This window comes from Polypterus senegalus, chromosome 10, assembly GCF_016835505.1.
Source record: "Polypterus senegalus isolate Bchr_013 chromosome 10, ASM1683550v1, whole genome shotgun sequence".
In the NCBI taxonomy this organism is placed as follows: domain Eukaryota; kingdom Metazoa; phylum Chordata; class Cladistia; order Polypteriformes; family Polypteridae; genus Polypterus; species Polypterus senegalus.
In genome coordinates, this window is record NC_053163.1 from 67,744,538 (window position 1) to 67,767,078 (window position 22,541).

Below are 22,541 nucleotides of genomic sequence, written 5' to 3' on the forward strand. Positions count from 1 at the left end.
ACAATAGTGTCATACTTGCAAGATTTGATATTGGGCATAAACAATATCAATAAAGAAATAATCAGTTCTTAAGTAACTGTGATATACTGGTGAGAAGCAGGAATACGCTGTTTAGTTTGGATTTAAAAATCTCCATGAATTGGATGTTATGTTCAATTACAGACTGTGAGGTTATTTTTGTTATCGTCACTGTAGTTGAAGACCTGTCCATGTCTGGTTTTAAAACACAATTAAAGTCTTTGACCATTATAATTTTATGTATTCACATTGGGAATAGATTCCAATACATTTTGGATGAAATCTAGTTACAGCCTTTAAAATAACTTGCCATTTCTATGTAAAGTGAAGGGCAGTGACTTTATGTTGCAAACTTAAAACATATAATGCAGATTTGTTTGATCAAAGCCTACCAACATATTTCCTTATATGAGACCTATTGTCTTTCTATCTGATTCCAGACAGCTAGTGTGTTTGGAAAATTTAGAATAAAATATTGGCAAAAATGAGGTTGCCTCCAGATACTAACTTGCTTGGTGTTTTTATTAGACCTGTGGGCTAAGAGCTGAGCCAAGTGCAGTTGAAGACCGTTTGAGATGTATCAAAGAGAAAATTACCCAGCACAAGCAACTGCTAGATCTACCCCAGAGGTTTGCAGGAAGTCGTGGGCTAAGTCGGAGAGAAATGGAGATTGAAAAGGCCATGTTTCAGGGTGAAGATCGGCATAGCTTTCTTCGGTCTCTATACCATCATGGTAAGTTATTTATTTATTTTTTTTATATATATATATATATATATATATATATATATATATATATATATATATATATATATATATGACCTTGAATTCTGTAGTTGCATTAAACTGCTACAGACATTGAAGAAAACAGGAGTGCTTTTAAGGGATAATTTAACACATTTTTAGAGAAAAAAGAAAAGAAAGTTCTTCAGTTCAGTTTATACTTTTCAGGATATAACTAATAATTTAGTCCTAAAATTAGAATTCTGTAAATATAACCTCAGATGATAAACCTTGTATAGAACATTTTACTTAGGTATTGCTTTCCTCAGCAAAAAAAATTGATACCTAAATATACTTTTAGTATCAGCTCAACTCTGCTTTTTATGGACTTTTTAAATGTTTGCAAGCAGTTTTTCTAATTTAAAATGCAAGTGTGATGGTTGTAATATGAAAAGCAATGCTGTCCCTATGTGTCTTCATTTCTGCAATTCTTGTGTGTATTTGAGGGGGTTGTTGTTTGTTATAATATTTCTGTATTTCTTGCTTTTCTGTAGAAAGCTAAATTTCCTCTTGGGACAAAATAAAATACTATAAATCATTTTCAGGGGCAGGGAAAATTAGTTTTCTTTACACCTACACCGTATGCTAATACTCGGTCAGTAAAGTTTGTCTAACTGTGGACACAGAGAAGAATAGAACTGAAGTTTTGCTTTCAGAATGTGTCTTTTCTTGGTAACTTTAATTTAGATTTTTGGTCATGCCCCCTTAATATCATTTTTGCATTTAGTAAATAAAAAATGTACTTTAAGTTATGTGTGTGTAACAAATAAATGTTTAGTAGATATTTTCCATTTTCTTTCATGGTTTATAATATGCTCAACAGAAAAATCTTAAATCTAAAAGCAAAAGATTTGTCTAATTTGTAGAAATACAGACATGATGTCAAGAGTACATTAAAAATCAGTGTGTTTGGTGGGAGGATGCTTGTGCCAGGAAATTGCTTTAGGAAGTGTTGGTGGGCTGTTCTTTGTGCATAGAGAAAAATGACTACTTTGTAAGTTATATACTGTATAAAGAAATAAAATGTCCTGTGTCCGTGCATAGGCGTAATGTTGTCTAGCATCCACAAGAGGGCTGGAATGTCTAATGAACAAAGGCACATACCTGGCGTAAGATTAAGTAGACAGGGCAGCATACATTGGTGTGTCTGGATGTCACATTGTCTGGAATCCACAACAGGACAATGAAAAAGGCAACAAGATGCACAAAGAAGGAGGGATCTAAGGCATATTCAGTGTACAGACGTTCGTAAATACATGACACAATGGAAGAGACAAACTCATTGTATCATTAAGCCAGTTTTAATAAACTGACATTTTGTTATGCTAGTTTGCATACAGTGCATCCAGAAAGTATTCACAGCGCATCACTTTTCCATATTTTATTATGTTACAGTCTTATTCCAAAATGGATTAAATTCATTTTTTTCCTCAGAATTCTACACGTAACACCCCATAATGACAACCTGAAAAAGTTTACTTGAGGTTTTTGCAAATGTATTAAAAATAAAAACACTGAGAAATCACATGTACATAAGTATTATCATAAGTATTTTATTTTCATTTTTTTCATTTTTATTACTATTTAATTTAATATTGTTTCTTTGTATCAGTATACTGCTGCTGGACTATGTGAATTTCCCCTTGGGATTAATAAAGTATCTATCTATCTATCTATTCACAGCCTTTGCTCAATACTTTGTCGATGCACCTTTGGCAGCAATTACAGCCTCAAGTCTTTTTGAATATGATGCCACAAGCTTGGCACACCTATCCTTGGCCAGTTTTTCCTATTCCTCTTTGCAGCACCTCTCAAGATCCATCAGGTTGGATGGGAAGCGCGGTGCACAGCCATTTTAAGATCTCTCCAGAGATGTTCAATCGGATTCAAGTCTGGGCTCTGGCTGGGCCACTCAAGGACATTCACAGAGTTGTCCTGAAGCCACCTTTGATATATTGGCTGTGTGCTTAGGGTCGTTGTCCTGCTGAAAGATGAACCGCCGCCCAGTCTGAGGTTAAGAGCTCTGGAGCAGGTTTTCATCCAGGATGTCTCTGTACATTGCTGCAGTCATCTTTCCCTTTATCCTGACTAATCTCCCAGTTCCTGCCGCTGAAAAATATCCCCACAGCATGATGCTGCCACCACCATGCTTCACTGTAGGGATGGTATTGGCCTGGTGATGAGCAGTGCCTGGTTTCCTCCAAACATGACGCCTGGCATTCACACCAAAGAGTTCAATCTTTGTCTCGTCAGACCAGAGAATTTTGTTTCTCATGGTCTGAGAGTCCTTCAGGTGCCTTTTGGCAAACTCCAGGCGGGCTGTCATGTGCTTCTTACTAAGGAGTGGCTTCCGTCTGGCCACTCTACCATACAGGCTTGATTGGTGGATTGCTACAGAGATGGTTGTCCTCCTGAAGGTTCTCTCTCTCCACAGAGGACCTCTGGAGCTCTGACAGAGTGACCATCGGGTTCTTGGTCACCTCCCTGACTTAGGCCCTTCTCCCCCGATCGCTCAGTTTAGATAGCGGGCCTGCTCTAGGAAGCGTCCTGGTGGTTTTGAACTTCTTCCACTTACAGATGATGGAGGCCACTGTGCTCATTGGGACCTTCAAAGCAGCAGAAATTTTTGTGTAACCTTGCCCAGATTTGTGCCTCGAGTCAATTTTGTCTCGGAAGTCTACAGACAATTACGTTAACTTCATGCTTGGTTTGTGCTCTGACATAAACTGTCAACTGTGGGACCTTATATAGACAGGTGTGTGCCTTTCCAAATCATGTCCAATCAACTGAATTTACCACAGGTGGACTCCATTTAAGCTACAAAAACATCTCAAGGATGATCAGGGAAACAGGACGCACCTCAGCTCAATTTGGAGCTTCATGGCAAAGGCTGTGAATACTTATGTACATGTGCTTTCTCAATTTTTTTATTTTAATAAATTTGCAAAAATCTCAAGTAAACTTTTTTCACGTTGTCATTATGGGGTGTTGTGTGTAGAATTCTGAGGAAAAAAATGAATTTAATCCATTTTGGAATAAGGTTGTAAAATAGCAAAATGTGGAAAAATTGATGCGCTGTGAATACTTTCGGATGCACTGTATATTGTGAAAAGCAAGTATTGTGACCACTGTTCCTGCTTGTCCACATGAAACAACACTGCTCCCACTGAAACAGTTTTGTTTAAAATTGGTACATATTCTTTAGGGACATTTTCAGGAAAATTCCATTCTCAATGGAATACTTCAAATATAGTGCACTATAAAAAGTTTTGAAATTTCAGAATCTCAAATTGAAATTGTGTTTATATATATATATATATATATATATATATATATATATATATATATATATATTTATATATATGGAAGTGAAGGTCTGTGATACGGTTTGCATATTTGCAGCCGGAGATCCACAAAGGGAGAAAATGAATCGCGTATCATAAAGTAGTTTTTATTCCTGAGCTTTCAGCCCCTGCCAGGGACTTTCATTAGAGGATAATGATTAGACTTACAAGAATCCATCCATTCATCCATCCATTCTCTTCCGCTTATCCGAGGTCGGGTCGCGGGGGCAGCAGCTTAAGCAGAGAGGGCCCAGACTTCCCTCTCCCCGCCACTTCTTCCAGCTCTTCCGGGAGAATCCCATGCGTTCCCAGGCCAGCCGGGAGACATAGTCCCTCCAGCGTGTCCTGGGTCTTCCCCGGGCCTCCTCCCGTTGGACGTGCCCGGAACACCTCACCAGGGAGGCGTCCAGGAGGCATCCTGATCAGATGCCCGAGCCACCTCATCTGACTCCTCTCGATGAGGAGGAGCAGCGGCTCTACTCTGAGCCCCTCCCGGATGACTGAGCTTCTCACCCTATCTTTAAGGGAAAGCCCAGACACCCTGCGGAGGAAACTCATTTCAGCCGCTTGTATTCGCGATCTCGTTCTTTCGTCACTACCCATAGCTCATGACCATAGGTGAGGGTAGGAGGTAGATCGACTGGTAAATTGAGAGCTTTGCCTTACGGCTCAGCTCCTTGTTCACCACGACAGACCGATGCAGAGACCGCATCACTGCTGGATGCCGCGACCGATCCGCCTGTCGATCTCACGCTCCATTCTTCCCTCACTCGTGAACAAGACCCCGAGATACTTGAACTCCTCCACTTGGGGCAGGATCTCTCCCCCAACCCTGAGAGGGCACTCCACCCTTTTCGGCTGAGGACCATGCTCGGATTTGGAGGTGCTGATTCTCACCCCAGCCGCTTCACACTCAGCTGCGAACCGATCCAGAGAGAGCTGAAGATCACGGCCTGATGAAGCAAACAGGACAACATCATCTGCAAAAGCAGTGACCCAATCCTGAGTCCACCAAACCGACCCCTTCAACACCCTGGCTGCGCCTAGAAATTCTGTCCATAAAAGTTATGAACAGAATCGGTGACAAAGGGCAGCCCTGGCGGAGTCCAACTCTCACTGGAAACGGGCTCGACTTACTGCCGCAATGCGGACCAAGCTCTGACACGGTTGTACAGAGACCGAACAGCTCTTATCAGGGGTCCGTACCCCATACTCCCGAGCACCCCCACAGGATTCCCGAGGGACACGGTCGAATGCCTTTTCCAAGTCCACAAAACACATGTAGACCGGTCGGGCAAACTCCCATGCACCCTCCAGGACTCTGCTAAGGGTGAAGAGCTGGTCCACTGTTCGCGACCAGGACGAAAACCACACTGTTCCTCCTGAATCCGAGGTTCACTATCCGACGGACCCTCCTCTCCAGAACCCCGAATAGACTTTTCCAGGGAGGCTGAGGAGTGTGATCCCTCTATAGTTGGAACACACCCTCCGTCCCCTTTTAAAGAGGGGACCACCACCCCGGTCTGCCAATCCAGAGGCACTGTCCCCGATGTCCATGCGATGTTGCAGAGACGTGTCAACCAAGACAGTCCTACAACATCCAGAGCCTTAAGGAACTCCGGCGATCTCATCCACCCCGGGCCCTGCCACCAAGGAGTTTTTTGACCACCTCGGTGACTTCAGTCCCAGAGATGGGAGAGCCCACCTCAGAGTCCCCAGGCTCTGCTTCCTCATTGGAAGGCATGTTAGTGGGACTGAGGAGGTCTTCGAAGTACTCCTCCCACCACCCACAACGTCGAGTGAGGTCAGCAGCGCACCATCCCCACCATATACGGTGTTGACACTGCACTGCTTCCCCTCCTGAGACGCCGGACGGTGGACCAGAATCTCCTCGAAGCCGTCCAAAGTCGCTCTCCATGGCCTCCAAACTCCTCCCATGCCCGAGTTTTGCCTCAGCAACAACGAAGCCGCGTTCGCTTGGCCTGCCGGTACCTATCAGCTGCCTCCAGAGACCCACAGGACAAAAAGTCCTATAGGACTCCTTCTTCAGCTTGACGGCATCCCTCACCGGTGTCCACCAACGGGTTCGGGATTGCCGCCACGACAGGCACCGACCACCTTGCGGCCACAGCTCGGTCAGCCGCCTCAACAATAGAGGCACGGAACATGGCCCATTCGACTCAATGTCCCCACCTCCCTCGGGACGGGTTGAAGTTCTGCCGGAGGTGGGAGTTGAAGCTACTTCTGACAGGGGACTCTGCCAGCCGCTCCCAGCAGACCCTCACAACACGCTTGGGCCTACCAGGTCTGACCGCATCTTCCCCACCATCGAAGCCAACTCACCACCAGGTGGTGATCAGTTGACAGCTCGCCCCTCTCTTCACCCGAGTGTCCAAGACATATGGCGCAAGTCCGGCGACCACCACAAAGTCGATCATCGACCTGAGGCCTAGGGTGTCCTGGTGCCAAGTGCACATATGAACACCCTTATGCTTGAACATGGTGTTCGTTATGGACAATCCGTGACGAGCACAGAAGTCCAATAACAAAACACCGCCGGGTTCAGATCGGGGCCATTCCTCCCAATCACGCCCTTCCAGGTCTCACTGTCATTGCCCACGTGAGCATTGAAGTCTCCCAGCAAAACGAGGGAATCCCCAGAAGGTATGCCCTCTAGCAACCCTCCAGAGACTCCAAAAGGGTGGATACTCCAAACTGCTGTTCGGCATACGCACAAACAACAGTCAGGACCCTTCCCCACCCGGCGGAGGGAGGCCACCCTCTCGCCCACCGGGTAAACCCCAATGCACAGGCTCCAGTCGGGGCAATAAGTATGCCCACACCTGCTCGGCGCCTCTCACCGGGGGCAACTCCAGAGTGGTAGAGAGTCCAGCCCCTCTCAAGGAGATTGGTTCCAGAGTCCAAGCTGTGCGCCGAGGTGAGTCCGACTATATCTAGCCGAACCTCTGACCTCGCGCACTAGCTCAGGCTCCTTCCCTTCAGAGAGGTGACATTCCACGCCCCAAGAGCCAGTTTCTGTAGCCGAGGATCAGACCGCCAAGGTCCCCCCTCGCCACCACCCAACTCACATTGCACCCAACCTCCTTGGCCCCTCCCATAGGTGGTGAGCCCATGGGGAGGAGGACCCACGTTACCTCTTCGGCTGTGCCCGCCGAGCCCCATGGGTGCAGGCCCGGCCACCAGGCGCCGCCATCGAGCCCCACCTCCAGGCCTGGCTCCAGAGGGGGCCGGTGACCAGCCCGGCAAGGGAAAACGTTGTCCAAGTTTTATTTTCATTGGAGGTTTATTGAACCGCTCTTTGTCTCATCCCTCACCTAGGACCAGTTTGCCTTGGGTGGTTCTACCAGGCATAAAGCCCCGGACAACATAGCTCCTAGGATCATTGGGACACGCAAACCCCTCCACCACGATAAGGTGACGGTTCAAGGAGGAGTTACAAGAATCAAAGGCAATATATAGAAAAAATTATGTGTTTTAAGTCAGTGTGATTAGGAAGCTGGATTTACTGTATGTCCAAGTGTCTGTTGATGGCGTTCTCATTTGATAGCCAAGATTTGGCCAGCTCTCTGGCACTTTTAGTACTGGCTTTAAATTTTACTAGCCGAAGCCCGCCGTTGCATACGGCGGTGTAAGAATAGGAACGGAAAACGGTGAGAAAGGAATTCAGTATAACAAAGGCTTAGGAAACCACGGTCACAGTATAACGAAAATAGCAAGGAGCGAAACCAATGCCAATGGTCGAGAGAGTACCTTCCTGTAGCAGGCTATGGAAAACAGACATATATAGATAGACACCGCATTCACTGTGTTGCCCAGTCGACACGATAAGTCATCGCATCCGCACTATTGCAAGTGGTAAGTGTCATTTAAACTAATACAGGTAGATGTGGAAACTGGGTTTTCTGATGAAAAAGCAATAACGTTTTAAACAGTATCATTTACATACAACAGATTTTGGCGAATCGTTTACATGCAATTATTTTTATCCATTTATACACTAATAATGGCAATTATTAAATAATAATAATAATTATTATTATTATTAAATAATTCCTCCTGTATAAGTAACATTTCTCGAACTGTTTTCTTCCATCTCCGAAACATTTCTAGACTTGGTCCTGTTCTTACGCAACACAGTACTAAAGTATTGGTTAATGCCCAAGTCACCTCACGTATAGATTACTGTAATGCTATTCTATCTGTCATCCCACAAAAACGTACCCATCGCTTACAATTTATTCCAAATTCTGCTGCCAGGATAATAATCTGCTGTTCTAAATCCACTGAACATACTACACCTATTCTCTCTCAACTTCACTGGCTCCCTGTTAACTACAGAATACAATACTAAATACCGCTCTTAACATTCAAAGCTCTCCACAACCTCACTGATCTCCTACAGACTGACACTTGTCTCGCTCACTCAGATTCTCATCTGCAGCTGTACTTTCTGTACCACACATCAAACTCTGTGCTATGGGAGCTTGAGCGTCTCTCATTGTGCTCCTCAACTCTGGAATTCTCTTCTCTCACATATACATCAGCTCGATTCAATAACACATTTTAAAACTACCCTCAAAGCTTATATTTTCAAACTGGCATACCAATTGTGAATTTTGCACTGTTACTGCCGGTTATCTTTGTTTGTTTGCTAATTATTGCTGTTTGATTTAGCCTTCTCTTTAGCTCACGACGGTGGACGCGGAAGGAGGATTAGAGATTGCGGGCAGGGCTCTGTCGTGTGTTCCCCATGACGTGAGAGGAGGCTTAGAGTGGGTGGACGGGGCTCTGTCGTGCATACCCCATGGTCGGGCGACTTGGTCAATTATATATATAGAAAAGCAGCCGGTATCGAAAAGAACAATGAAAAGTCAACATGGCTCTGAGGTTCATATGGACTGTAAAAGCGTCGAAAGCGACTGAGGCTGTGTTTGGTGAGGTGTTCCGTGCGGGCACATGAGCAGGCAGTACGTTTGCCTCGAGAACGAGGGTGGAAGCGGCAGGAGAGTTAGAGTTGGTGGGTGGGGCTCTGTCGTGCGTATCCCATGACGCGGGAAGAGGGTTAAAGTTGGCTGGCAGGGCTCTGTCGTGTGTATCCCATGGTCTTAGAGTTGGCGGGTGTGGCTATCTGTCTTGCGCTCACTGTCTTGTGTGCCCTTAGTGAATTATATATATATAGATTTGTACATTGTCCCAGTTAAATGTATGTTCTGTAGATTTAGTATGTAGGATGCCGCATCATTTGATGGAAATAAAAATTATCAACCTACAGAGGGCAGAATTCAAAGACATCCCGAAAATCAAAGTGAAAAAATGATGCAGTAGGTTAGTCCATTTTGCCGAAATTTCATTGCAGCAACTCAAAATCGTACTCAATAGTTTGTGTGACCCCCCCATGCGCTTGTGTGCATGTCTTCACAACGTCGGGGCATAATTCTAATGAGTCGACGGATGGTGTCCTCGAGGATCACTGAGCCCATGGACAGTTTGAGGTGCAACCTGGTGGCGTGAGATGGACCAAAACATAATGTCACACTCAGAAATGTTCTATTGGACTTAGGTCGGGTGAATGTGGGGGCCAGTCAATGTTATCAATTCCTTCATCCTCCAGGAACTGCCTGCATACTCTCTCGACATGAGGCTGGGTATTGTCATGCACCAGGAGGATCCTAGGACCCACTGCACCAGCATAGGTTCTGACAATGGGTCCAAGGATTTCATCCAAATACCTAATGGCAGTCAAGGTGCCGTTGTCTATGCTGTAGAGGTCTGTGCGTCCCTCCATGGATATGCCTCTCCAGACCATCACTGACCCACCACCAAACCGGTCATGCTGAATGATGCTACAGGCAGCATAACGTTCTGTGTCACATTTGCTCAGGGTGAACCCGCTGTCATCTGTAAAAAGCACAGGGTGCCACTGGTGGACCTGCCAATTCTGGTATTCTATAGCAAATGCCAGTCAAACTACACGGTGCCGGGCAGTGAGCACAGGGCCCACTAAAGGAAGTCGGGCCCTCAGGCCACCCTCAGTACAGTAAGTCTGTTTCTGATTGTTTGGTCAGAGACATTCACACCAGTGGCCTGCTGGAGGTCATTTTGTGGTGCTCTGGCAGTGCTCATCCTCTTCCCCTTTGCCCAAAGGAGGAGATACCGGTCCTGCTGATGGGTTAAGGACCTTCTATGGCCCTGTCCAGTTCTCCTAGCGTAACTGCATGTCTTCTTGCATCTCCTCCATGCCCTTGAGACTGTTCTGGGAGACACAGTAAACCTTCTGGCAATGGCACATATTGATGTTCCATCCTGGAGAAGTTGGACTACCTGTGCAACCTCTGTAGGGTCCATGGATCGCCTCATGCTACCAGTAGTGACACTGACCGTAGCTAAATGTAAAACTAGGGAAAAAACAGTCCGCAAAAATGAGAGAAAAATGTCAGTGGCCTCCACCTGTAAAAAACATTCCTATTTTGTGGTTCGTCTCATTGTTGCCCCTCTATTTCATTAACACCAAAGCAGCTGAATTGATTAACAACCCCCTCTGTTACTTAACTGACGGGATTAATCGCCCAGAAGTTTCATTGACTTGATGCTATACTTGGATTAAAAAGTGTTCCTTTAATTTTTTTGAGCAGTTTATATATTTATATTATATATAAATAGGCCACGTTTTGCATATTATTTCTGAATTGGACTCTGACTTATCGGACTCTTATTTACATGCAGGTCGTCTGGAGATTAAAAATGAAAGTGAGATACCTGCATGAGCTGATTGGTCCCAAGCTGATTGTAGTGCTGAACACGTTTATGTACCTGATGTGCCTACAACAGCGTTCACCTCGGATGACTGCCACTTATGGTGACAATAGGTACAAACCAGATTGTGTTGTATTGTCACTGCCTGTTCATTTTCCCTGGCAGCCACAGTTCCCACATAGTTGCCATCACCAGGGATGGCAGGCAGCATAATTGGCCACAGCATGCAGCAACAGAAGCCTGAAATAGTGGCACCAGTGTAGGAGTCTCTGAAGGGTTGCAGTGTCTGAAGAAATTAATTCCAGCTGTGTGCTTATTGATCCTTTGCTCAGTGCTGCTAATTGTACTCCTTGCTTGCTTAGGCATATGATTTATTGGATGGTGCAAATTTAAACTTTAGTGGATGTGTGGATTGTGTTTGCATCTACTTAGCATAATACAGTTAGGTCCATAAATATTTGGACAGAGACAACTTTTTTCTAATTTTGGTTCTGTACATTACCATAATGAATTTTAAATGAAACAACTCAAATGCAGTTGAATTTCAGACTTTCAGCTTTAATTCAGTGGGGAGAACAAAAAGATTGCATAAAAATGTGAGGCAACTAAAGCATTTTTTAACGCAATCCCTTCATTTCAGGGGCTCAAAAGTAATTGGAAAATTGACTCAAAGGCTATTTCATGGGCAGGTGTGGGCAAGTCCGTCGTTCTTTCATTATCAATTAAGTATATAAAAGGCCTGGAATTGATTTGAGGTGTGGTGCTTGCATGTGGAAGATTCTGCTGTGAACAGACAACATGCGGTCAAAGGAGCTCTCCATGCAGGTGAAAGAAGCCACCCTTAAGCTGCGAAAACAGAAAAAACCCATCCGAGAAATTGCTACAATATTACGAGTGGCAAAATCTACAGTTTGGTACATCCTGAGAAAGAAAGCAAGTACTGGTGAACTCAGCAACGCAAAAAGACCTGGACGTCAACGGAAGACAACAATGGTGGATGATTGCAGAATCATTTCCATAGTGAAGAGAAACCCCTTCACAACAGCCAACCAAGTGAACAACACTCTCCAGGAGGTAGGTGTATCAATATCCAAGTCTGCCATAAAGAGAAGACTGCATGAAAGTAAATACAGAGGGTGCATTGCAAGGTGCAAGTCACTCATAAGCCTCAAGAATAGAAAGGCTAGATTGGACTTTGCTAAAGAACATCTAAAAAAGCCAGCACAGTTCTGGAAAAACATTCTTTGGACAGATGAAACCAAGATCAACCTCTACCAGAATGATGGCAAGAAAAAAGTATGGAGAAGGCATGAATCAGCTCATTATCCAAAGCACACCACATCATCTGTAAAACATGGTGGAGGCAGTGTGATGGCTTGGGGGTGCATGGTTGCCAGTGGCACTGGGAGACTAGTGTGTATTGATGATGTGACACAGGACAGAAGCAGCCAAATGAATTCTGAGGTGTTCAGAGACATACATACTGTCTGCTCAAATCCAGCTAAATGCAGTCAAATTGATTGGCCGTTTCATGATACAGATGGACAATGACCCAAAACATACAGCCAAAGCAACCCAGGAGTTTATTAAAGCAAACAAGTAGAAAATTCTTGAATGGCCAAGTCAGTCACCTGATCTTAACGCAACTGAGCATGCATTTCACTTGTTGACGACTGAACTTCGGACAGAAAGGCCCACAAACAAACAGTAACTGAAAGCCGCTGCAGTAAAGGCCTGGCAGAGCATTAAAAAGGAGGGAACCCAGTATCTGGTGATGTCCATGAGTTCAAGACTTCAGGCTGTCATTGCCAGCAAAGGGTTTTCAACCAAGTGTTAGTAATGAACATTTTATTTCCAGTTATTTAATTTGCCCAATTACTTTTGAGCCCCTGAAATAAAGAGATTGTGTTAAAAAATGCTTTAGTTGCCTCACATTTTTATGCAATCTTTTTGCTCAGCCCACTGAATTAAAGCTGAAAGTCTGCACTTCAACTGCATCTGAGTTGTTTCATGTAAAATTCATTGTGGTAATGTACAGAACCAAAATTAGAAAAATGTTGTCTCTGTCCAAATGTTTATGGACCTAACTGTACATCTTAACTGTGCATTTCTACATTAAGTACCTACATACAATGTGATAATGCTGTTTCACACAGCTGTATTTAGTCTTTTTGGCTAGTCAGAGTGAATTTAGGATCACCTACAGGGGAGATCCTTTTCTGTGAATTTAGTGCAGTCGGCTCTACAGGTTTGATGGTCTGTGAATTGAGAGATTGTTAAAAGGGGGTCCTGCATGATCACCAGAACTTTAGATGATTTAAGAGCAAGATCAGCAGAGCCAGGATTAGGATGGTCGTAAAGGAGCAGCCCCGATTTGACTACAATTTTGTTGCTGTGAATCAAGCCCCATGTGTGAAGTTGAGATCGGGGAGGGGGAAAGGGCCTTGTCCAGGGCCAGCCATAGCCCGCCTGCAATGCCACCACAGCCTTCAGGTTCAAAAACCTTGCTCTATACTATTACACAACCACCATGAGCTTAGACTGTTGCCATACAGCAGGATGGGTGCATAGATTAATACTGTTGGTGCCAAAGTCTTACCTCTCCGCAAAAACTGAGATTCATCAGACCAGGCAAGATTTTTCTAGTCTTTAGCTGTCCAGTTTTGGTGAGCCTGTGCCCACTGTTGCCTCAGCTTTCTGTTCTTTAGCCCATCCGTCTCAAGGTCTGATATGGTGTTCATGCCAAGGTGCTTTTCTGTAGCTTTTCTGAATTTGTGTAGCATCTCTGTCAGCTTGAATTTGTCTGGCCATTCTCCTCTGACCTCTCTCATCAACAAGGGGTTTCAGTCTGGAGAAACTGCCACTCACTGGATGTTTTTGGACAGTTATGAGTAAAATCTACAGACTGATGTGTGTGAAAGTCCCAACATACCTGCAGTTACAGAAATGCTCAAACCAACCCATCTGGCATCAACAATCATGCCACGGCCCAAATCATTGAGATCACATTTTTTCCATTTTGAAAACTAGGGGATCTCCCCAAAGCCTGCACTACGCACCAACCACTTTGCATCTCTGCGACTCGCATTGTGAAGTGGGGGGGCTGAACGCAACCCAAGGAGACACGATCGCTCCTCCGACACCCCTTCTTAAACGGTGATACAATGGGAAACGCGTACAGTTTTTTTTTAACCTCCTCTTTGCTCGATTAGCTGCTGGCTTGCTGCTGCCGCCATGTGATCTGTATTTCGCACGGCGCACTTCTGTCATATCACATGAGTCCATATATTCTCTCGCTTTTCACTTTTGCGTTTCCATCAATATCGCATTGAGTTTTGATTCCGTGTTTGGAATTACATTGTGACAACGCAACGTATAACTGCCCGTGAGTGAATATCGTTTTTTTCTCTCTAAAAGAAATGTGTCTGACATAACCATGCAGGACTTTTCCAAATCTCTTTGCATAAGCTCTTGTCATCTCACAGAACCTGAAAGTGTCTCTGAGACAATCGCGTCTCATCTCCTTCCCAGATTTTTTTTTTTATAATAGAGAGATGTTTCGTGTGAGCATTAACTGAAGCTCTTGATGTATTTGTGCCTGATTTTGTGCATTGTGCTGCTGTCACATGATTAGCTTATTAGATAATTTAACTGATAAGCAGGTGCACAAGTTTTCCTAGTAATTTGCTCAGTGAATGTATCTTAGGTTGATTGGTAATTCTGAATATGTTTTGTGTGTAGGTGAGGATGAGGATGCCCTTCCTTGGAGTTATATAGGTTTCTAGCAAATTTGAAATGGAATATATGGGTTTAGATAATGGATGGATGAATTAATTGTCTTATGTCAGTTTGCTTATTCATACTGTAAACATTTAAAATATTCTGAAGAAGGAACATTTAAAAAAAAAAAAACATTTAAGGCAAGTAGTCAATGTTTTTTGTCAGTGTTTTCAATCAATTCTTTCTGTTAGATGTGTGAAGTATACTTGCACAAAAGAATATAAACACTGCCATAGGGATTGCATATTGTACATTTTTAATGTCATTATTAATAAGTAGCTTGCTTTATCGGTGGCTTATTTTGCAGTTTAGAAAACACATTGTTTACTTGTGTTGCTTTTTTTTTTTTTGCACTGAATGTGATATGTGCATTTATTGTTCAATCTTCCAGGTTTCTGTCTGTTCACAGTTTTGCAGTAGTAGCAGTTTTGCACATTTCCTTAGTACCTTGTAGTTATCGAGTGAATATTCAGTTCAGTAAATATTTAGTCATGTCAAAGGTTTGTTGATTCATTCAATACATACTGCAAGCAGTGTAATATGGCTGATTGGAACATTATCATACCTTGCAAGAACTATGCTACTTAATAGGTATGTGCATTCACATAGTGTAGAGGCTTGTGGAACATAAAACACAGTGACATTTGACATTCATAAATATTTTATATTAATTTATGTGTGAAACCAGTGCTTTGTACGCTTTTCAGAAAAGAGTTTTTTGGAAAAGTATTCAGCCTTGGGCCAAAAGAAAAAAAAATTATTTGCCCTCAAAGAGTTAAAAGGCATGCTCATAGCAGGACTGACACAAATGTGAGATTTCATGCTTTGTAAAGCCTTACAAATGCTCCGTAATTGAAAGGACCTGTGCTGATATCTGGAATGCTGCTGGCTCAAGTACCATTATAGCCTGCTCTGTTGGGCCCCTGAGCAAGACCCTTAACCTGAAAATTGCTCCTGAGGCGCTGCACGATTGCTGACCCTGCACTCCGACCCCCAGTTGTCATGCAAAAAGAAAATTTCCCCTGGATTGTAATAAAGATTATAACAAAACAAAATGAGAAACATTGAAAACGGTCAGAGACATAAGATAAAAATCACTAAATCTGGCACAAAGTTGTAACTGATTCTGTAGACTTATTAAATGTTTGTTTTTCCTTTCACTGTATAAAAACTGGTCATTATCTTTAGCAGATATATTTTTCAAGTGTAATTTATGTTAATGGTTATATGGTACTGCTCACTTTTAATGGGTATTTTTGTAATATAGACTGATTTTTTTCCTATGAAATCACAAGCTGCAAATTTTACATTAAACTCTGAATTAACAGGTTTTAAATACATTTCTTGTGTTCTTTATTTCTGTCTACATAAAAATGCAAGAACTCAAAAAATGTAAATTGTTTCTTTCACAGATAAGAACGTTATAAGTGAAGGGAGTGAAAGCAGCCCTTATCATAATCTGGACATCGTGTCCAAGGATTTAAAATCAACAGCTGTTCAACAATCCTCTTTAGTTTTTGAAAGGAAACCAAAGCTTTCAACTTGTAACCAAAGTGAGGTCAGTCCCTCTAGAACAGAATGTTTGGAAAGTACATCTAAAGACAAAATATGTAACCCGCCAAAAGCACAAGAAAGTGAAGAATTTATTGGACCCAGAAGGCTTGACCTCCGCCATCCAATTGGAAAGCTAAATGCTAGCACAGTGGAATGCCCACTAAAAGTGACCGAGGAAGTGCAGTCAATTTCAGAGGAAGAGATAAAGAGAAACAAACTCACCACAGAAGAGATCCGACAGATTCCCAAGTTTCAGAACTACCATCCAGGCTTGCCATCTAAGGTGAGTGTTTAACAGTGGGTATTTTCAGAATATTGTCACATGAAAAACACATTTTATAACCAAGAATGTAGATCCATCCATCCATTTTCCAACCCGCTATATCCTAACTACAAGGTCACGGGGGTCTGCTGGAGCCAATCCCAGCCAACACAGGGCGCAAGGCAGGAACCAGTCCCGGGCAGGGCGCCAACCCACCGCAGGGCACACACACATGCCCACACACCAAGCACACACTAGGGACAATTTAGAATCACCAATCCACCTAACCTGCATGTCTTTGGACTGTGGGAGGAAACCAGAATACCCGGAGGAAACCGACGCAGACACGGGGAGAACATGCAAACTCCACGCAGGGAGGACCTGGGAATCGAACCCGGGTCTCTTTACTGCGAGGCAGCAGCGCTAGCACTGCGCCACTGTGCTGCCCAATAATGTAGATGTTATTTCAAAGTTAGTACCCTAACTTTGTATATGGTATTAGACTCCTGTAGCAGTCTCTGAAGGGTTGCAGCGTCTGAAGAAATTCATTCCAGCTGTGTGCTTATTGAGACTTTGCTCAGTGCTGCTAATTGTACTTCTTGCTTGCTTAGTATGATTTATTGGATGGTGCAAATTTAAACTTTAGTGGATGTGTGGATTGTGTTTGCATGTACTTAGCATAATACTGTACATCTTAACTGTGCATTTCTGCGTTAAGTACCTACATACAATGTGATAATGCTGTTTCACACAGCTGTATTTAGGCTTTTTTGGGTAGTCAGATTAAAGGTAGCTTTAACGTTTCCAGTTCATGAAAAGCAGGTAATCATTACTTTTCTATTAGTACCAGGTACCAAGCTAAGGCTAGTGTATGGGTAGGTTCCACTGTGATTTTGAAAGGTTCATTGAGCCAACTTTGTAGTTTCATAGTTCATTTGCTTAGTTCTCTGTACATGTTGTGTAGATGACACATATATTGGCATTATGTCTTTGGCACGTGTTGTCATTTAGAGGGCAAATTATGACTTGAGGCATTATTGCTCTCCATTTTTACACACTTGCTTTAGTTATGTTGTTTTTTGCAATAGTTACTTTTCTGTACAAAATGGGGTGACAATTGAACGGAGCAAAGGTAAATTGCAAGTACATATTGATGGTGTTCAGCACATCTTGGAAGCTTCAATCCATATAAAATCACAGTAAACAGATAATATCAAATAAAGATAAAAATATCAGATTTTGTTTTTCCCAGAAACAAACATCCTACACAGTGTAAAATTCTATTTGAACAAAATGTTAAATTCTGAAAAGGTATTAAAACATACAAAGAAAAAAAACTGCCTAGAGCACACAATGCTCCAAAGTAATTCCTTCTACTGTGTCTGTAAGCAGATGTCAAGCCATTTGATATAATAAGCAGTACATTTAATGCCTTCTTTTTTGCTTGCTTGTTATGGCACATGACCCCTGTGATTTGGGGTTTAGCTTAAGGTCACCATCCTTCTTGTATGTAGTAAAAGGTGACTAATGGCAGTTGGCATTAGAAAGAACATGTGACTATAAAACTTTGGACTCTGGTACCTCCTTTTGGGTTGGGGGGCATCCGGCCAACCTAGGTGAACCGAGAAAATGACCACTAAACTTACAAAGAAACATTGAAGTAACGTCTATGTATATGATATTTGCCTATTTAATGCCCACACTTTAATAATTGCAGTGCACATCTTTTCAGGAATAACAACTTTCAAGTCTTTTGGGAAGTATGTGCTAGCTTTGCAAATTGCTTATAATTCTTCAGGGCAGATTTGTTCTATCCAGGATGTTCAGGTTAATCAGATGATACTTGTGCCCTACAAGTTGCAGTGAACGTCACAGATTTTTCAGTGAAGTTTAGATCAGGACTTTAACTGGGCCATTGTGGGACATTTAGCTTTTTACTCTTGAGGTTGTAAATAATTGTCTTAGTTACACTTGTCATGTGTATGGAATCAGTGCCCTACTGAAGGTGAACTTTCATTCAATCTTTAGTTTTTAGTAGACTACAACAAAAGTTATCTAGTTATATTTGTTGTATTTTCCACCATCCATTCTTCTTTTGTTTTTAACCAGCTGCCCAGTCTGCTGATGAAAGCAGCCAAACCCCATAATGCCTCTAATAGCAAATTTCAAAGTAGGTGTGGTGTTTTTGGAACTGTAGGTTGCCTTATATTTTCACTACAAATATACCTCTGAACTATGGCCCAAAAGGCCCCTTCTTGACTCCCATCTGACCGCAAAACCTTGAATCTATTTAATGCCTTTTTGGTAAACTCAAGATGTTTTTTCATACAATTCTATTTGAGTCTTTGCTTCTTTTCTGCTTCCCTCCCAAACACATCAGTTTTATGCAGAGCTCTTGATAGGAGTGACCGGTGCATCTTTTCTCTAGTCTCAGCGACTTTATGCTGGAGATCCTTCAGAGTAACTGTTGGCCTCGCTGTGGTTTACCTCAAAAGACTCCTTTCTTGCTTGTGCAGGGACGTTTGAAGAATGGCTTTTTTTAGGCAGCATGTGGATGGTGTAACTTCACCACCACTTCCTTATACATCCTTTCAAAACAGTCTCAATTCTTCATGGCATAGCTTCTGCAAGATATTAGAAATGTTCCTTTGAGGTTCTGGTCTATGGCAACATGATTGCATCACACAATTTCTGCAGACTGAGCCCCTCGTCATGTTCATGAAGCCACTTTGAGATGATTTTGCTTTATGACATTCTGTATTATCATACTGGAAGTAGCCTTTAGAATATGGGTAAACTGTGGCCATGAAGGGATGCTCATGGTCAGCAACAATGCTTAAATGGGGTGCAGCATACAAGAGATGACTGATTTGTATTAACAGACAGGGAATGTTCCAAAAAAACGTTCTGTACATCACTGTTTCCCAACCTCTGTAATGTCATGACCCAGTTTTTCCCATGCCAGTGTGTTTGTGGAAGGGTCCACTCCATAAATTTAGAAGAACCCAGAGGGGGTGGGGGTCATCCTCTCCATGATTTTAGCACAGCCACCGAGGGGATGTCTCCCCTCTGTGAATTACGATGACCTACAGGGGAGATCCTTTTCTGTGAATTTAGTGCAGACGGCTCTACGGGTTTGATGGGATGGTCTGTGAATTGAGAGATTGTTAAAAGGGGGTCCTGCATGATCACCAGAACTTTAGATGATTTAAGAGCAAGATCAGCAGAGCCAGGATTAGGGTGGTCGTCCAGGAACGGCCCCGATTTGACTACAATTTTGTTGCTGTGAATCGAGCCCCATGTGCGAGGTTGAGATCGGGGAGGGGGAAAGGGCCTTGTCCAGGGCCAGCCATAGCCCGCCTGCAATGCCACCATAGCCTTCATGTTCAAAAACCTTGCTCTATACTATTACACAACCACCATGAGCTTAGACTGTTGCCATACAGCAGGATGGGTGCATAGATTAATACTGTTGGTGCCAAATTCTTACTCCTACCATTTGTGTGCCTCAGCAGAAACTGAGATTCATCAAAGCAGGCAAGATTTTTCTAGTCTTTAGCTGTCCAATTGGTGAGCCTGTGCCCACTGTTGCTTCAGCTTTCTGTTCTTGGCCCATCCGTCTCAAGGTCTGATATGTTGTTCATGCCAAGATGCTTTTCTGAATTTGTGTAGCGTCTCTGTCATCTTGAATTTGTCTGGCCATTCTCCTCTGACCTCTCTTATCAACAAGGGGTTTCAGTCTGGTGAAACTCCCACTCACTGGATGTTTTTGGACAGTTCTGAGTAAAATCTACAGACTGATGTGTGTGAAAGTCCCAACATACCTGCAGTTACAGAAATGCTCAAACCAACCCATCTGGCATCAACAATCATGCCACGGCCCAAATCATTGAGATCACATTTTTTCCATTTTGAAAACTAGGGGGCTTTGCCCCCTGTTTGCTTTGCTCGACCCTCCCCCCTAAAGCCTGCACTATGTGCCAACCACTTTGCGTCTCTGCCACTCGCATTATGAAGAGGGGGGCTGAACACACCCAAAAGAGACGCGATCGCTCCTCCAAAACCCCCTCTTTAAACGGTGATACAATGGGAAACACGTACAGTTTTTTTTAAGCTCCTCTTTGCTCGATTATCTGTTGGCTTGCTGCTGCTACCACGTGATCTGTATTTCGCACGGCGCACTTCTGTCATATCACATATGTCCATTGTGAACGCTGGCCCCAGCACAGACAGACGGACGACATATTTTGCACCCACACACTGTTTATTATACACAATATATACAAAGTCACGTGCACTCACACCCCAGTGCCTCTGCACCGATCTCCCCAAGTCCAGGCCCACAGTCTCTTGTGCCTTCCTGGCCGCCTCCCGTCCTCTCTCTCCAGTTCAGTCTGCTTCCTCCCGACTTCCACCAATGACTGGAGGGAGGCGGCCCCTTATATAACACCCTCGGATGAGCCCCAGGTGTTTCCGGCATCTGCTCTCTAGCCACGCCCCAGCGTGGCGGAAGTGTCGGCTGCCTTCCTGGCAGCTCTCCGGGCGCCACACAAAGTCTTCCCCCCGGCACTTCCTGGTGTGGCGGAAGTGGGAAGTGCCGGGCTCCCGGGATTATTAGGCACAGGGGCGCCGCCTGGCGGTGGCCACGGGTCCCTACAGGGCTGGGCTTCCATGCCCTGTACCCGAGGCCCCCTGCCTAACCAGGACGGACGCCCCACTCTGTCTGGAGGAGGTACTCGCCCTCCTCTGGCCCTCCAAGGCGCCCCGCCGGGCTCCAGCCCCAGCCGAGGACCGTACGGGATACACTGGCATCGGGGCGCCGCCTGGCGGTGACCACGGGCCCCTACAGGGCTGGGCTTCCAAGCCCTCCACCCGTGGTCCCCAACAGAACCAGGACAGACGCCCCCTCGGGGTGTGGAGGAGGCACAAGCCCTCCTCACGTCCCCTCCAAGCGCCCCGCCGGGCTCCAGCTCCGGCCAGCGACTGCACGGGATAAACCGGCATCGGGGCGCCGCCTGGCGGTGGCCACGGGCCCCTACAGGGTAGGGCTTCCATGCCCTCGACCCGTGGCTCCCAACAGAACCAGGACGGACGCCTCGCGGTGTGGAGGAGGCACAAGCCCTCCTCTCGTCCTCCTGGGCGTCCCGGCCGGGGACCACACCATATATTCGCTCGCTTTTCACTTTTACCTTTCCATCAATATCGCATTGAATTTTGATTCCGTGTTTGGAATTACATTGTGACAACGCAACGTATAACTGCCCGTGAGTGAATATCATTTTTTTCTCTCTAAAAGAAATGTGTCTGACATAACCACGCAGGACTTTTCCAAATCTCTTTGCATAAGCTCTTGTCATCTCACAGAACAATCGCGTCTCATCTCCTTCCCAGATTTTGTTTTTATAATAGAGAGATGTTTCATGTGAGCATTAACTGAAGCTCTTGATGTGTTTATGCATGATTTTGTGCATTGTGCTGCTGTCACATGATTAGCTTATTAGATAATTTAACTGATAAGCAGGTGCACAAGTTTTCCTAGTAATTTGCTCAGTGAATGTATCTTAGGTTGATTGGTAATTCTGAATATGTTTTGTGTGTAGGTGAGGATGAGGATGCCCTTCCTTGGAGTTGTATAGATTTCTAGCAAATTTGAAATGGAATATATGGGTTTAGATAATGGATGGATGAATTAATTGTCTTATGTCAGTTTGCTTATTCATACTGTAAACAATTAAAATATTCTGAAGAAGAAACATTTGAAAAAAACATTTAAGGCAAGTAGTCAATGTTTTTTGTCAGTGTTTTCAATCAATTCTTTCTGTTAGATGTGTGAAGTATACTTGCACAAAAGAATATAAACACTGCCATAGGGATTGCATATTGTACATTTTTAATGTCATAATTAATAAGTAGCTTGATTTATCGTTGGTTTATTTTGCAGTTTAGAAAACACATTGTTTACTTGTGTTGCTTTTTTTGCACTGAATGTGATGTGTGCATTTATTGTTTAATCTTCCAAGTTTCCATC

At 43.8% G+C, this 22,541-nt stretch overlaps 1 protein-coding gene across 1 annotated transcript in view; it reads left to right on the forward strand.

The window, feature by feature from the left end:
• The window catches only part of rbm41 (RNA binding motif protein 41), a 75,216-nt gene that overhangs the window by 46,949 nt on the left and 5,726 nt on the right, over nt 1-22,541 (forward strand). Inside the window, exons 5-6 of the mRNA XM_039765897.1 lie at nt 563-751; nt 16,110-16,534. Of these exons, the coding sequence (XP_039621831.1) occupies nt 563-751; nt 16,110-16,534 (614 nt within the window). The remainder of the gene's footprint in view (nt 1-562; nt 752-16,109; nt 16,535-22,541) is intronic.